This window comes from Amyelois transitella, chromosome 12 (genome assembly GCF_032362555.1).
Source record: "Amyelois transitella isolate CPQ chromosome 12, ilAmyTran1.1, whole genome shotgun sequence".
NCBI lineage: Eukaryota > Metazoa > Arthropoda > Insecta > Lepidoptera > Pyralidae > Amyelois > Amyelois transitella.
Window position 1 is genome coordinate 7,530,157 of NC_083515.1, and position 17,123 is coordinate 7,547,279.

Below are 17,123 nucleotides of genomic sequence, written 5' to 3' on the forward strand. Positions count from 1 at the left end.
CCAGACAGACTTATACATTATTCATAAAATCCCGCTGATCCTGAATTTCTAAGAATTTAGAATTATTTTTGGCAGCGAATGTAGTGAATTCTGAAGGTATTTTCAATGAACATATTGACGATTTATATTAACGCTTCATGTAGGTAAACTTAATAAAACCAAACTCCGATAAATATTGAAATTACCTTCATTGCCTCTAATAAAGCATGGCGGATTTAGTCGTTTGCACAAACAGTTATTGTAATACGGAGCAATTAGCAGGCGAGCCTCCAGGAACGAATTGGAAAACTAAACAATCACACAAAGAAAGCCTTCAATCTGACCCGTCGGCCGGCCCACACAATGCCAAGCCACAATTCGCTGTTAATTAGTTTCGTTACAGAGAAGGCCGAAGTTCCTTGAACAACAAGTTCTTTTTCTGATCATATGCATACGCATATATACCTACTATTGAGGAAATACCAATTCGTGTTACTTTCAAATTATCTCTTAGAGATTTCTTTTATTTCAAACAAAGGGACATAAAATTTTTGCTGTTAACACAGTATGTAAATATAAACTACTCGTACTAAAATTACTCCCATAGCTACTTGCTGATGAATAAAAAAAATCATTTTCCCCAGGGACATTGAATAACTATTTCTTGTTTTATGACATTGAATAACTATTGCTTGTGTTGTAAGTGATTCAAAGTGCTAACAGACAGAAGGTTCCTCCAATACGTTAATGGCTCCAATTCAAATAAAGGCCGCCGGCGATGATCGTGCTCCGACCGAACTAGGCCACAATCATTATTACAATCAACGCTAAAAACTTGAGAACAAGTCTATTATACGAGTACTTACCTACGTTTATTTTTGTAAGTGAAAAATACTCTGTCAGCTTATTTTTGCTCTGTCTATCCCTCTTTATACAACTATTTAATAAAAGGTGGAGATGAACAATGGATGGAGATCTTATAAGAATGGGAATCGTTTCGAAAGAAGAATGATTCCATTCGGCTCGTACCGTTTTAAAAAAATGAAAAAGAATGATTCTTCTTTCGAAATTATTCCCATATCATTTTTAGTGGTTTCCTGGCCCTTTAAGAAAGGACCACTCCTTTTTTTCCATGGATGTCGTAAAAAGCGACCAAGAGATGAGGTATAAACCCAAGTTTATCCCAAGATAACAAGCTGTTTTTGATGTGTAACCACAGTATTTACCCTGTCCTTAGAGAGCAAAGAGAAGACTTATGGGTCCCATGTTGTTCTAAGAGACCGTTATGTTATAAGACAATACTGTTTATATCGAAATGTTAAAGTGTTTGTAAGATGATAACACGAGTAGCTTAATGGACACATGACATCAGTAAGCAGAGTCGCGTTACCCTGCAGTACGGTACGAGACGAATGGACACATTATCTCTTGTGATTCGAGCTCGAGGGTGTCATAAAAATATTTCTAGCAATTGCCTAAGTATATATTACAACCACAAGATAGGAACGAGATAGGGGAATGTTTAAGTGTTATGGGAAAAACTATCCTCGAACGTTATTATATTTTAAAGTTAATACTATTTACACTCAATGTGTAAGAAAATCCTGAATTTACAAAATTGTAAGAAAACGAAGGAAATTCATCGTAACTATTTCAAATCTATCAAAATCATCCAATCCAAGCTCAACAGTGTCAAATGATTTAACCAAACAACTACGAGTAGGTATCTCAATAGAGAAACCTAAGACGACCGTCTACGACTCGGGCAGAACACGTGTCGTTGATTGCCCCCAATTGGCGAGCGAATAAAAACAATCGTCGCTTAAAAATAACCGTGATTTCATCCTCAACATACATGTGATGGTTGTTTTCTCTTAGTGTAACGAAGTGTGGAGTACGCCGTTCCCACCATCGCATCCCATGTGAAATGTCCTGGCGGCGCGATCCCATACGCCGCCGAAACGCCTCTGAATCGCTAATTATATTAATGAACTTCGTATGTACAAAATGGAACATGTTCCTGGAAGAAATCGTGAAATCTTGACGTCAGTAAAGTTCAAATACTAGCGAATCCTGGTTCGCCATATGGCCGGCGGGCACCAAGGTCGTGTTCATTCCGTCGCCTGATGCAGATGTTGTTTTATCGCTGGTGACCACTGAATATTGATATTCTGACATCCGCACTTAGCGGTCATGTGGGATATGTGGGTCACAATCAGGAAGTTAAACCGCAAGCACAATTTTCCCATAAATGAACAATAACAACTCCTGCCGCCGCGCCCACGCGTGTTTTTAAACTGTTGTATAGTTTCACCCAGTACCTACGTTTATTAGAAATGCATGTATATTTTATAAATTAATTACATTTACATTTATTTATTATAAAACATTGCGTCAAGGGGTGATCGCGACGTCATCTGCGAAACACATCTTCCGGTTTTCTGAGATGATCGAGAATTATAATTGCGTATTCTCACACGCACCCTGCGTTTGTTTTAATTTCTATTGCTCTTATTTCCAATGTGACGTATTACACAGTACTTATTCATACGAACTTACTTACTTTAATTCCTAATACACAACCTGCATCAATCATGTCGTAACCTACCTAAGTACAAAGTATTTAGTCAATAAATGAAGCCAAAATTTAATAAAATATTTTTTTGTGGAATAGGTTGTGTTTGCCTGCTCACTTTAAAGGTAATTTATGAATTTAGTAAACCAAAAGCCAAATGTTATACCTATGACCCGGTGTTAAATAGATTTCAATAATGTGAGCAGACAAAGAAATGTGTGACTTGTCACCACGAATGATGGGTTTACGGTAAAATGGTAATGCATCTCAAAAATCCACGTCATCATGGATATTTTTTTTTTCTCCTCAACTATTCGTTATCTTCAGTGACAGGATCTATTGTCGTAGTCAGCATTTTGTTAATGTTTGACATAGGTAAAACTAAAAAATGCACTGTATTTAAGGGCGCAACATGCGTTTCCTATTTGCTTAATTTAACGAATTTAAGTTTGTGCACTGTTTAATTCTAATAGAAGTTTCTTCATATTAAAAGGTATTTGTAAAAACATCGAATCATACATACATATAGTCACGTCTATGTCCCTTGTGGGCTAGACAGAGCCAATAGTCTTAAAAAGACTGATAGGCCACGTTCAGCTATTAGGCTTAATGATAGAATTGAGATTCAAATAGTGACTTGGTTACTAGCCCATCGCCTAAACAAAGAATCCCAAGTTTGTAAGTCTATACTTTAGTTGCCTTTTACGACATCCATGGGAAAGAGATGAAGTGGTCCAATTCTTTTTTGTTTTGGTGCCGGGAACCACACGGCATCATCGGAACAACATCGAATCGATGAGTTTTTTTATCGTTCAAAAATCCAAACGGCATATTGTGCACATCCGCTGCATGTCATCTTACGTGGGGCAATTTAATTACACTTTCCCTGTCAACTGCAGTTGAATTAACTGATTGCCTTTAAAACTGCAGTCTTTTTTCAGTGTGCGGTTTTAATACTCAGGCATATTTTTATACGAGTATATATACAAAACTATACCAATTGCATTAAAAATATAATGTTTGTCTTTGAAAATAATTAAAAAATAATAATTTTGTTTTAAATCTTTTTTCATGTTTGACTTATTTTACTTTATATTTCTTTGAAAGTTAATCAAATTCATGAACTATAAATAAATATAATGTAACGAACAAAAAATCGGGCAGGATTTTTTGTCAGGATTTTTCTTAACAGCAAGTAGGTATTAAGTATACCTCAATGAAAATATTTTAAAATGTTTGTAATTTTTTAAATAAGAATCAAGGATTTTATTTCATTAAAAGAAACTTTATGAATACAAATTTACCCGCAGGCATATTTAAAGTTAATCTGTTAATAAACAATTTGCCAGTAATGGGATTCTGCGGACATAATTGCTATGCTATTATTTTGGTGTATTTGCATATTGAAATTGTCTGTGATTACTTTTGATTGTGAGTTGGTAAAGTTACTACGATTGTTAACGCTGATAAATAGCGCTTTCTTCATAGTTACAAAAATAAATTAATATACTTTGCTTTTTTATTTCTAATGCTAATTTATTTTTTGTTTGTCTATTATTTTTTCTATATTGCGGATAACTTAAAACATATACTACAACTCGTTATTTCAACTAATCACCGAAAGCATAAACATCTACTTTTCGGGACCGAAAAGTATTGATGTGTTGTAAGATATATAAACGCAATCTGGTACTATACCAGCATTATCAATCAGTCGAGTTTGTCGTGCGAACGCGTTATAATAGGAGGAGGATATTATAATAAACAGATCTCGGTCCCCTCGCTGTTCCCTCCCTAATAAATATTAATGTATGAACTTGAATAGCCGACGTGAGCGATGCTGGTACATTGACACTCAATTTGCTTTTTTGCAGCCGATGCACTGATATATACGCTCTTATGCTCTCGTCATGGTCTCTCTCGATTAACATCAATCTTGCGACAATCGGCGACGATCGTTAACAAACATAACTTAGCATTCCTTTGTCTGTCCGCCTCATTAACTCTGAATGAGACTTATCGCTGCAATATATATATTTGCGTAAGCCAAATAGCTCTCTAGATAAGTAGCTCCCATTACTAAGCTGATATTAGTATGAATCAACGTTATCATTAGAAGTTACAGGAAACATTCCAGGGACAAGTCTTATTACACAAACAGTGGTTATCTGTGTGGTAAATTATAACAAATTTATTGTATTGAGTATATAAGAGTTGAATGAATCTTGTGAATTGTTAAATGACTGCCAAAGTAAGCTATGCATTATTCAATTGTTTAATTCAATGTGATATCAATAAACAATTGTAACAAGGGTACTAGCCGGAAAGGGCGCGTGCCGGCCGCCAGCGGGGGATGACGAGAACGTGTTTCCCATACGATTCCCACGCCACCCCTCAATGGAAACCCAACTTGTTGATTTTGTCCGTAATCGACCATCAACCCTCATAAATGTCCCGTTTCCGGATATTCCAATGACAATAAATACTTTTTTTTAATTACTTGTTGACGTAAGAAGTATCGATTCTTCAATCTGAACAATGAGGGTGTGGGAATACTGCCTTCTTTGTTTGTTATTATTTATAAATAATGAAAGGTTGTAAAACCCCCTTAAAACTACTAAGTCGGGCTGTAATATGAATACCTACGGATAGAGACAATACCCTTGTTACACAAAAATCTAGTAATAGGAAATAGTAATGGTACTAAGTATTAATAATTCTATATTTAAAGTGTTGAAGGAAAAAACATGAATAAGCATTTTTCGCAGTTTGTTTTACTTGTGTTATTTGTCCCTTTATATTTTTAATATGAATTATGAAAGTTAAATTTGAAACTTTAATTGAGAACTAAATGGCTACATATTCAAGGGATACCAAACAAATAAGAGATCATAGCATTTACAATAATATACAGTTCTAGTGGGTATTCTAAAGTTCAAAATTAAATTGTCATTTCTTCTAAGCCTATATTCAAATACCTAGATTCAATAGCTATTATAAAATAAAAAATCTTACTAAATAAGTATTATCCAAATGTCAGAGGTTTTATAGGGATTCATGAAAAATCCGCACGTTAATTTAGTGCACGCAATCATGAAATGCTATGAAGATGAGGTCTCGGCAAATTGCAGCCCATGCCCGCCTAGGGTCATCATTGTGTTCTGATGGAAATTGTTGACGTGAATGAAATTATTAGAAACCTTATTTCTAATATGTAACTTTTAGTTAGGTATTTAAAAATTTGCTAAAGATTAATGAAACATAGCCACGAGATATATCTACCTACCTATGTGATAAAATATAGGATAATTTAAATTCTTTTGGCAGGCAACCAATGTTAAAAAATATATATCTTAAAATTAAGGTATACTTAAAATAGTAGGAATACTTAAAGCAAGAAAACAATTTAGGAAGGTAATTTCATTTACCTTAGAATTTGCCATTTAAATACCTAATTAGATCTGAAAGAAGCTTTTTTCACTTTGTTAAGCCACTGAGAGGCTTATCATATTATTAATTAAATAGAAAAAACATCACGAACCTGCCATTCCAATCGCATTGATCTCCCATCACTCCAGTCTCCGCAGCCCACATTACCATCAAAGTCCAAAACACAGCCTCCAACTTCACGCACATTTTACCGTGTTCTTAATTTAAAAAGTCTATAAAACACTACTAACTATTATGTTCACACCTCATTCAACCGAAGAAAAAATTACTAACTACATTTTCTTCTATCAAATAGTTTTTCGTCGTTTGTAAATAAATTACGAAGGTGAATAAACAAGCGACAATCCAACTTCAATTCAAAGTTACAACTGGCGCGAAGATGTATGCGAGATAGACATATCTTGCGTCCAATGGGATTTCCTAAAAGAAAAGGACAACTATATAAACAATTTGAAAGAATGCGAGGGGCGATCATTCTTTCTCATTTTCACACAGCTATCATTTCATTTCAGCAATTTCAACCAAATGTCCTTAAAATACAGTCCAAATTGAAAGTAAAATAAATTAAGTTTCGCAAATTGGCGGGAATAAAGAAAAGTTTTTTGGGAAGTGTAACATAATAACGTAATGTGGTAAAGACGTTATTTTATATGTTTTTATGAAAGTATGTGTATAAAGTTCTAGTGCAAAGATTTTTTATCTCCGTTCATCTGTCTCATGCACCAATTAAATCTTTAGGCTGATTGTTTTTTACATCCTTCGTCCGACCCGACATCCCTTGTTTTTTCTATAATTCAAAGGGAAAGTGGGCGTCATGGTTAAAGATAATTTTGTTTAAAGATTGAGGTCGAAATATTAGTAATTAAGGGTAAATAATATCACTTTTTGCCACTCTTGCGAAAGTAGTTTATAGTAGTAGTAGATAGGTAGGTAGTAGGACATGATCAGTTCATTTCTATAAATTGGCATGTTTGAGTTTAGCCACAGATAAGTGGATATATCCTAATTAACTATCTATATCTTTACAATCAATAATTTTTTAAAGTGGTTCTTGTTTTTACGGTTTATTATTATTTGTGATAGAAATAATTATTATTTGCACTAATTATGTGGGCTACAACCGGAGGTCCCAAAAAAAAGCAAAGTTATTTGAAAAGATTTAATTTTAAAGTAAAAATTACATTTAGTTAATTATTTCTAAGACAATGACAATGATCGAAGTGTGAATCAAAAGTAACATGATTTCCGTATTTCCGATATTGCGAAGCCACCGTTGACGTCATAGCGAGTCACGCGCTGCACGTTATGCCGACGCTGCACCGCGGGCCGTGTGCAGTGTTGTTTTAGGTCAACGCTGCATCGGCGATCTTCATAGATTAGCACCGCGTAACACCTCCCGCCGAAGAACAGCCACCACCGATGATTTTCGTAGTAAATTGAGGTGGGGGTTGGTTACATCTTGTCCTCTCGCTGGGTTCCGGGATGGTGTAAATCCTTTCAGGTTGATCTGGACAGCTTTGTGGATTGTCATCTGTAGTCCCCTTAGAATTTAGCACGTATTTGCGATAGGCAACGTAGCTAACGAGTGCGCATGCACCGAACAATGATAGGTATAGCGGGATCGTAGTGTGATAGATTCCGTAATCATTTGTAGCTTGTATAATATGTGGGGATTCTTGCATAATTTTTGTGTTGGTAGTATGTAAGTGTTCCAGATTTATTGAGTTAAGTTTCAGGGTTGGAGCTGGAGTCTGAATGTTCGTTTCTTTATGGGGTAGATCCATGATTTTGAGCACGTGGCCTTTCAAACGATCTTTCTTGTTAGTAATATGTAGTTGAGATGTTTCTATATAGCAATTCTGTGGTATAGTTAGTAGATAGCTGCCGTTAACTTCTTTGTAAAGGTCTTGTCCGCAGGATAGGTGAATCTTCGTAGGAGATGGGAAGTTTATGGTGTAATATCTGTCATCAAGTTCCTCGTAAGCTATTTGGTCCAAAGTGATCGCGATGGGCTGGCATGTTGGATTCTTTTTCTGTGTGGTGATAAGTTCAGGTATGCAGCTCTGTGATGGGCGGTTCTGCAAACTTCGTTTTTCCTCGCATATAAACCATTTACTAGACTTCGGGCATTCAGCCTCTATGTTCTTGAAATCTTTCTGGAAGATGGCTAGGAAAGGAGAAGGCGGTATAAGGACTTCATGAAATCTGTTAGGTATGATAGATAACTTGTATAAGTCATATATAGGAAGCTGGAAAATTGGGAATTTATATACTATTACTATATTATTTCCTACGTAATATGAACCTAATCTAACTAACTCATAATATTCTCTGATGTCTAAATCAATTATTCTATCTCGGCCATATATAGCTGTCAGTTTGTGTAATATATTCCGTATTTCATCTAAACTAATAGCTGAATGGTGCATAGTAGAGGTTCTTATGAATGCTAAGATGTTTTGTAAACGAGTTAATTCTTGTGAGATAGAATCTACGTTATCGCTAAGAATGATAAGCATCTGAGCTAGATGTGCATATTTTATTAAATCATAATCCCTACTTGCATCACTTTCGTTAATTCTATTAATTAAGTCCGCCATTTTGTTCTGGTTCTTTACTATATCATTGATAATTTTGGAATATTGGGAAGTGAGATCTTTTGTTAAACTAACATGTTGATTAAATTCGGTAGCAAGCCTATGTTCGTCTTCTTCGAGAGCTTTTATTGCGTGATTATAATGTAGCGCATCGGTGTAATCAAGGTTACCTGTAATGCTTTTTACGACACTGCCGAGACCATCTATGAGACCTCTCTTTACACGACCCGTCTCAAAAGATTTAAGTTGCTCAGACACGTTTTTAAGTTTATTTTTAAGATAGTCTATATGAGGCTGGAATAATAAATTAGTTTTATTGTGAAGATCGGGGCTGCTAGTTAATAACTGGTCATTTACGGAGTTAATTTTATCTTGTAAAAGGTCCAAGTTAACATTCTGAATGAAGGAGTGATGATGGGATATGATTTTAGCCTCGCCTAGTTTGAAAGGTAAGATGCCGGGTCCATTGTCTAGGCTCTCAAGTCTTATCTCTTGAGGTAGAGCCATGGGCAGGACCAGGTGAAGGATCAGGGGCGTCCTGTAACAATCGGGCGGTTTTAGGAACCCTTTTAAGTCTAGATTTTGCGATGGGACCACGTTTCTTCCTCGTATAAATATGAATAGGAAGATCCGCCATGACGATATCGTGAGTGTAACGGGGAGCTACTTTTTGCCTAGAAGCAAATGGATTTTTTATGAAAATCTGTTGCTCGGGCGAGTGATAGACTTCCGGCTCACGATTACGATTATGGTTATCCGTAAGCTCTTTGCGGGTTTCGTTACATAACTCGTGAATCGTTTTATATGCTTTGGTCATTTTATCTTTATGATTAGTCGCATATTGTTGCATTAAATGTGCGGATAAATCTAGATCAAAAGGATCGCGTGGGTCGAAATGTCCAGTGATAATTTCTATAGGTTTACACTTCGTGAAACTGTGAATACTACTGTTATAAGCCAAAAGGGCATAAGGCATGAGATTGATTACTGATTCTCCTTTTTGACTGAGCTTGAGAATACGAAGATGTTCTAAAATCGTGGCGTGAAATTTTTCAACAATACCATTTTCATTAGGGGTATTCGGTGCCACCCTATGATGCTGGATTTTATGTAATCTTATAAACTCAGAGAAAAGTTGATTTGTGAATTCCGGCCCGTTATCGGTAACTATAGTAATTGGTATTCCGTGGTGAGTGCAAAATATGAGCAAAGCTTGTACAACACTTATTGCAGTTCCATCCCTTAAGTGATATGCCTGAGCGTATTTAGAGAAGGAATCAACTATGGACAAAAACTTTTCACTCTGAATAGTTAGTAAATCGAGATGCACTGTCTCAAATGGTTTGCTAGAAGGTGGAACTAATTTAAATTGTTGTTTGATAGGGTTGCGATCGTACTTTGCTTGACCGCAAATAGTGCACTCGTTTATAAATTTTGTTATTTGTTCACGCATTTTCGGCCAGTAATACTTATGGGATAGAGCTAAGTAAGTCTCATTAATACCCCTATGATTAGTTTTACCGTCATGATATTTGTTAATGATTTCCTGCTGCCTTAGATATTCTCGTACATTGTCCAGTTCCTTTTTTGTTAGTACTAAGTTCATTGATGAGTTTTTAAAGTGCTTTTGAATGATAGGGATTATGCTGTACATACCTAATGTTGGGTTAATTAATAAGCCTGTCTTAATTTTTGGATGAACGTATTCTTTAATGGCATTAACAACATCCTCTTCTAAAGTAGATTCTGACACTTGTATAGTGATACGGGTGTGAGTATCAAAAGGTTTAGTAACGATCGTTCTGCCTTTGATCGTTGTCACCGATCAGTTACCGTTGAACGTTGCTCTAAGCCGCACGCTACTCGAGTTAATTCGTTTAATCAGTGGTCATCAACATTTTATTTTCCCGATTCATAATAATTCACGTCCTTAAATAATAAAAATGAATACGTGTGCTAGATGTAGCTCAGAATTTAATGATGGAGTGCAGTGCTCATCATGCAAAAAATTGTTTGACTTTGCCTGTGCTAATATCACAGAAGCCGGTTATAGAAAGCTTGGTGCTGATAGAAGAGCCGCGTGGAAGTGTTCGTCATGCAGATCTGGAACCGAGGATCCTGTTTCCCTAGATAAAATTTTTAGTGAAATCCTGGGAATGAAGCGACAACTACAGAGCCTTCCTACACTGGTCGAAGATGTTAAGGCCATTAAATCTGAGATGCAGGAGCTCCGTGCTGCATGTGAATTCAATAATGATAAACTGGATGAATGTGCAAATAGAATAGATGCTGTGGAGTCTAAATTTGCAGAATTCGATAATCTTAAGGAAGCCCTGAAATCTACTCAAGACGAGCTTATGAAGTGCAAACTTAGCTTGGCTGCTAAGGAGCAGTGGGCCCGTCTAAACAACGCTGAGATTAAAGGGGTGCCTACTAAAAAGGATGAAAATCTGTTTTCGATTGTCGAATCTATTTGTAAACATATAAAATGTCAGTTTGCTAAAACATGTATAAACTACATTGCCAGGGTTCCTACGCATAATTCCAAGGAAAAGTCTATTATAGTGAATTTCGCTAATCGCTATGTAAAGGAGGACTTTGTTGCTGCTGCGCGGTCTGTCAAAAACATCGTAGCAAGTGATATCGGCTACCGGGATGACGTACAGCGCATATATGTAAACGATCACCTTACGGCTGATATGAAGAATTTACTCACTAAAACTAAAACTACTCTTAAGGAAAGACTGGGCTACCGTTATGTGTGGGTGAAGTATGGGAAAATACATGTTAGGCAAAATGACACTTCAAAGATTCTCATCATCAATAGCGACAGTGATTTAAACAAACTTTCTTAACTTGGTTCATAATAATGTGTAGTTTAAAATTATATTTATGTTCTGCATTTCAATTGTTCGGAAGTATTTTATGGCTTTATATTTCTTTCTTGCATTTAAAAATCCGTATCAGTTTGTTCACCCGTCTATTGTTAAAAACATATTTCTTAAAAACTTACTTCTTGAACATGTTTAGCGCCTCTGACTTGCAGTCCGTGCCTACGCTGGCCTTTTGTTCTCGTCCGGGTGGCTTTTGTTCGACTTATCGCTCTGTTATGCTTGTGGTTGATATTATTAAATCTATACTCATCCTTTTCTTACACATGTTTATTGCGTATGCATATTCTCAAGTTAGTCACGATCTATTCATAAACGCTTTTTGTCCGATACTTATTATTTTAACTACCGTACTTTCTGATACAATTACCTTAGTTTTTATTACGATAATAATTTATTTCTATTTTGTCTCATACAACATTCTTAGTTACAGTGAATAAATTAAATTTAAGCATTTATTACCAAAACACTAGAGGGCTGCGTACCAAGACTGATACATTTAAGCGGAATTTGTGTATGTCTAATTACGATGTAGTGTTTTTAACCGAGACTTGGCTATTGGATGGGATTGCGGACAGTGAGATTTTTGATGATCGGTATGTAGTCTGGCGCCGCGACCGTGACTATACTTTAACAGAACAGAAATACGGCGGTGGAGTACTCATTGCTGCGCGGCGGGAACTTGCTGTTACTTCGCAACCAACATTCCACTCTAGCGCGGAGGATTTATGGGTGACCTTGACTCTTAAACAAGGTAAAAAAAATCCGATTAAAATTAATTTTTGTGTTTTATATTTATGTACCCAAAAATTGGGCAATTCCTTTTCCCAACAGTTATCTAACTTTTTTAACAGCCTGGATGATGTATTCATGCATAATCCTTTAGATAAATATCTCATTATCGGTGACTTCAATTTAAGTAAAATTGTGTGGAACTTGAATAGTGACTTAAGTTATAGCCCATCTAACATAAATAGTGGTGATGAATACTTGCTTACCGACCAACTTAAGTTGCACGGATTGTCTCAATTCAATGGTATACTGAATAGTCAGGGTAGAATACTGGACCTGGTCATCTCTAATGAGACTGTCAATGTTCAAAAAAATCCAGATTCTTTGGTGCCAATAGACCCATTGCATGATTCTTTAGTTATTTCCGCTAATTTTAATACTGACGCTTTTCTCAAGCCAGCCTCATTTACTAAACGACTTTTTTATAAGAGTGACTACAAACAAATAAATTCAGAAATTTCTAAAATGAATTGGAAACAGGAATTTTCGGGTAGGACTGTGGAGGAGGCCACTGACTATTTCTATAATTTTATTAATACCCTCATTCACAAATATGTTCCAACAGTGCAACCCACTAGTAATTCGTTCCCTGCTTGGTATTCTAAGGCTCTCATTAAAGTTATTAAGGAAAAAAACAAATATTTAAAACAATACAATATTTATGAAAACTTGTCGGACTATGAAACTTTTAAATTGTTACGAGATAGATGTAAGCGTCTTGAAAAAACTTGCCACCAGAATTACCTTGATAAAGTTGAAAGTTCTATTGTTAAGAATCCTAAATGTTTTTGGACCTATATTAAAGAAAAAAATAATTCAAAATCCAGTAGTATTCCGAGCAACGTCTCATACAATAACGTACAATATAAAACTGGCAGTGAGATTTGTGACGCGTTTTCCACATATTTTTACTCTAATTTTTCACAACCGATTGCATCGACCTCTCTCCCCAGTCCTATGTCCGATTCCTTTTCTGATATACCCACTTCTTTTGTTTCTAATGTTGAAGTTTGTACTGATGATGTCAAAAAACACTTACTGTCACTTGATACGTCAAAGTCAGCGGGCCCGGATAAACTACCAGCTTGTTTTTTAATAGCTACAGCCGATACTATATCCGTACCTATTGCCATGTTATTTAGGATGTCATTAAGCAAGGGTTTCGTTCCCAGCATGTGGAAGTCGGCGTTTGTTACTCCTGTCCATAAGAAGGGATCCAAAGCGGATGTCACAAACTATAGGCCAATTTCCAAGTTGTGTTTAATCGCTAAGATTTTTGAACGTATAATTTATAATCAACTATATCCTATTTTAAAGAATTCCTTTGGTCCCTTTCAGCATGGCTTCCTCAGTGGACGGTCGACTGTCTCTAACCTCGTACTCTTTAATGACTTTCTAACGGATTCCATGGAAACTAATCAGCAGGTTGATGTTATATACACTGATTACTCGAAATGCTTTGATCGAATTGATCACAGAATCCTGTTGATCAAGTTGGCGGCAGTTGGTATCGGTGGAGATCTCTTAAGATGGTTTACATCTTATATAGATCATAGGTGTCAGGCGGTTGTTGTAAAAAATTATATCTCGAGTTGGGTTCATATTCCCAGCGGTGTTCCTCAAGGCTCACTATTAGGGCCTCTTCTCTTTAATATCATGATTAATGACATTTATAAATGCTTACATTCTTCTAAACTGCTTTGCTTTGCTGACGATATGAAGGTCTTTTCTACTATATCATCGCAATCTGACGCAGCTGCTCTTCAAGCTGATATTGCGCGGCTTGAAGAGTATTGCTCTCAAAACGACCTTGACCTAAATCCCTCCAAATGTTGTGTCATTACCTATACCAGAAAAAAACATATTATCCCAACCACATACTATCTTAAGCAAATGCCATTGCAGCGTTCGTCGTCAGTTCGTGACTTGGGAGTCGAGCACGACACTAAATTAATATTTGACACCCATGTAAATAAAATAATTTCGAAGGCTCTTAGATCTCTTGGATTCGTCCTAAGGTGCTCTTCAACGTTTAAATGCATCAAAACTATAAAAATATTATATTGTACATATGTTCGAACTCACCTTGAATACGCTTCACAAGTATGGAATCCCTTGTATAATATCTATATAGATCGCCTAGAAAATATACAGCGTAAGTTTGTCAAATATTTATGTTACCGCATGAGACTGAAATTCAGCTCTGATAATTATTTAACCTTATGCAAACAACAACATCTAGTTCCTCTAAAAATACGTCGTGATGTCGCAGACATAGTTTATTTGTTAAAAATTGCTAGTGGTTCAGTGGATTCCCCTGAACTCCTATCTAAATTAAAAATCGTCGCTCCCTCTAGGAATCTTCGATATACGCCTCTTATATCTGTACCGGTTGTATCAACTAAGTATCGGAAGAACTCTTTTATGTTGCGTGTTGGCCAAAATTTTAATAATATCTGTAGAATTGTGGATTTGGACTTATTTGCCACAGGCATAGCAAAAGCGAGACGTCTACTTTACGATCACTTTCTTCAGTGACAACAAAATTTTCCTTTTATTTTGTATCTCATAGATAGGAATCTAATTTAGTTTAATTATATTGTATACTGCATCTTGCACGTGAATCGTAGAACATATCTTGTAAAAACTTTTACTTTAAGTTTCTATTATTTTTTTTTTTTGAACTCTAAGTTTGTGTTGTCAGTGTTCAACTTTTTCTATTTATCTTGTTTCTTATTTGTGAGGACCTTTAATTGGCTCCTTTGCTAACTAGCTTTATTTCTACTAAGTACTATATTATGTTTGTAGCTGTTGGTCTTCCTATTAAAAATAAAATAAAATAAAAAATAAAATATCACCTACTATGTTGAAAATTATTTGTTTTGTGAATTTGTTCAAAGGGTCATCAGAAATCGGGACTTCTAGAATGGGATTTTCGTTATCTGTGTGAGCTGTAGCGGTACCAGAGTTATCGATAGGTTCATTAGCTGTGATAGTTCTAGATTCGTCAAGTGAAGGTGTTTTTTCTGATGGGTTAGCTACGATGGACAAAAGCTCCTCATTATTGAGTTCCAATCGCGATAATGCATCTGCATTAGTATTGGATTTACCCTGTTTGTACTCTATGGTAAAATCGTACTCACTCAGCTTTAACCGCCATCTCGTTAATCTGGAGTTAGGCTCCTTCAAGTTCATGATCCATTGAAGGGGCTTATGGTCCGTGATAATTTTAAATTTCCTTCCGAACAAATACGGCCGGAAATATTTGGTGGCCCATACGATGGCTAAAAGCTCCTTCTCAATGGTGCTGTAATTTAATTCGCTAGAATTAAGGGTACGTGAAGCGTATGCTATAGGTTTGTCAGAACCTATTGGACCTTGAGATAAAACAGCTCCGATTGCCACATTAGAAGCGTCTGTTGTTAAAATGAAATCTTTATTAAAATCCGGATATTGTAAGATGGGATCGTTAGTAAGGAGTTTTTTACAATGTTCAAAGCAGTTTATGTATTTTTGATCTAACGTTATTTTACTACCCTTCTTTAAGCATTGTGTTAGAGGTTTGGTTAGTTTAGCGAAATCGGGGATAAATTTCCTGTAATATCCGATCAGGCCGAGAAAACGTTTGATTTCTGTAGGTGTTTTAGGAATAGGATAGTTTTCTATTGCCTTGATTTTGTCTGGGTTTGGCTTAACCCCTTCATTACATATAATATGACCTAGAAAGCTGGTTTCTAACTTTAAAAATTCGGACTTATCCATTTGAATTTTAAAGTTAGATTCCCTCAGTCTTTTGAATACCTTTTCTAGGTTTACTATATGCTCCTGCAGGGACGTGCTAAATACTACGATATCGTCCAAATAGACAAGACAGATGTTGTTAAGGTCTCTAAGGATATTATCCATAGCTCTTTGGAATGTGGATGGAGAATTCTTAAGACCCATGGGCATACGAAGAAATTCGTAATGGCCGCTTTCCACATTAAATGCTGTTTTGTGGATATCGTCAGGGTGCATCTCCACTTGGTAGAATCCACTAGCCAAATCCAGGGTGCTAAAATACTGACATTTACCAAGTTTGTCAAGTACGTCTGTTATATTCGGTATGGGGTATTTGTCGTCAATCGTTTTCTCGTTAACCTTGCGGAAGTCCACAACAAGACGCCATTTAACCTTGCCGGAGGCATCTGCCTTTTTGGGTACAATCCAAATAGGAGAGCTCCAAGCAGAGTCAGAAGGTCGTATAATGTTTTGCTCAAGCATCTTATTAATTTGGTCTCTGACCTCTTGTCTGTGGACGTAAGGATATCTGTAGGTTTTAGTATGTACTGGAATTTCATCAGTTGTTCGGATGCGATGTTTGACTTTATTGTTAAATGTTAATGTCTCTCCCTCAATATAAAATACGTCCGCGTACTTTGCGCAAAGATTTCGTAAATTAGCGAGTTCCTCTGGATTTAAATGATCCGTGCGGAGACGAGATAGTACGGCGTTAACTCGATCAGACGGAATCTCTATACCTTCACTTTCAATACAAAATAGTTCAGCTTCTACTGGACGATCCATTGAGAAAATAACGTCATTTGATGTAGGGTTAGTAACCTGTACCCAACCACGGTTACTTTTTACGGTAGTAAAGCAATTGGATACTAGGCAATTGCAAATAATTTGATCATTTATTAGCACTTCCCCATCTAGCGTATTAATAGGTACTCGGATCAACTTCGAAGAGTTAGCGGATATGATATCCTCGTATAGGTTAACATTACGAGAATCATACATCTCAATCGGTAACTGGGCATGCGGGGTTATTAACAATTTACGGTTAAGATCAATCTT

The 17,123-nt window shown here is 36.1% G+C and overlaps 1 protein-coding gene across 3 annotated transcripts in view; it reads right to left on the reverse strand.

Annotated features, from left to right (window-relative positions):
- LOC106142071 (meteorin-like protein) overlaps window positions 1-17,123 on the reverse strand; it is a 42,947-nt gene that overhangs the window by 23,484 nt on the left and 2,340 nt on the right. The window contains exon 1 of one of the 3 annotated variants that reach the window (XM_013343701.2): window positions 6,096-6,360. The exons of 1 other annotated variant lie outside the window; for it this stretch is intronic. In XM_013343701.2, the coding sequence (XP_013199155.1) occupies window positions 6,096-6,190 (95 nt within the window). In that variant the 5' untranslated portion in view covers window positions 6,191-6,360. Of the gene's footprint in view, window positions 1-6,095; window positions 6,361-7,149; window positions 9,140-17,123 lie in introns of those variants that run through there. One more of the 3 variants, XM_060946795.1, reaches the window with a different exon arrangement.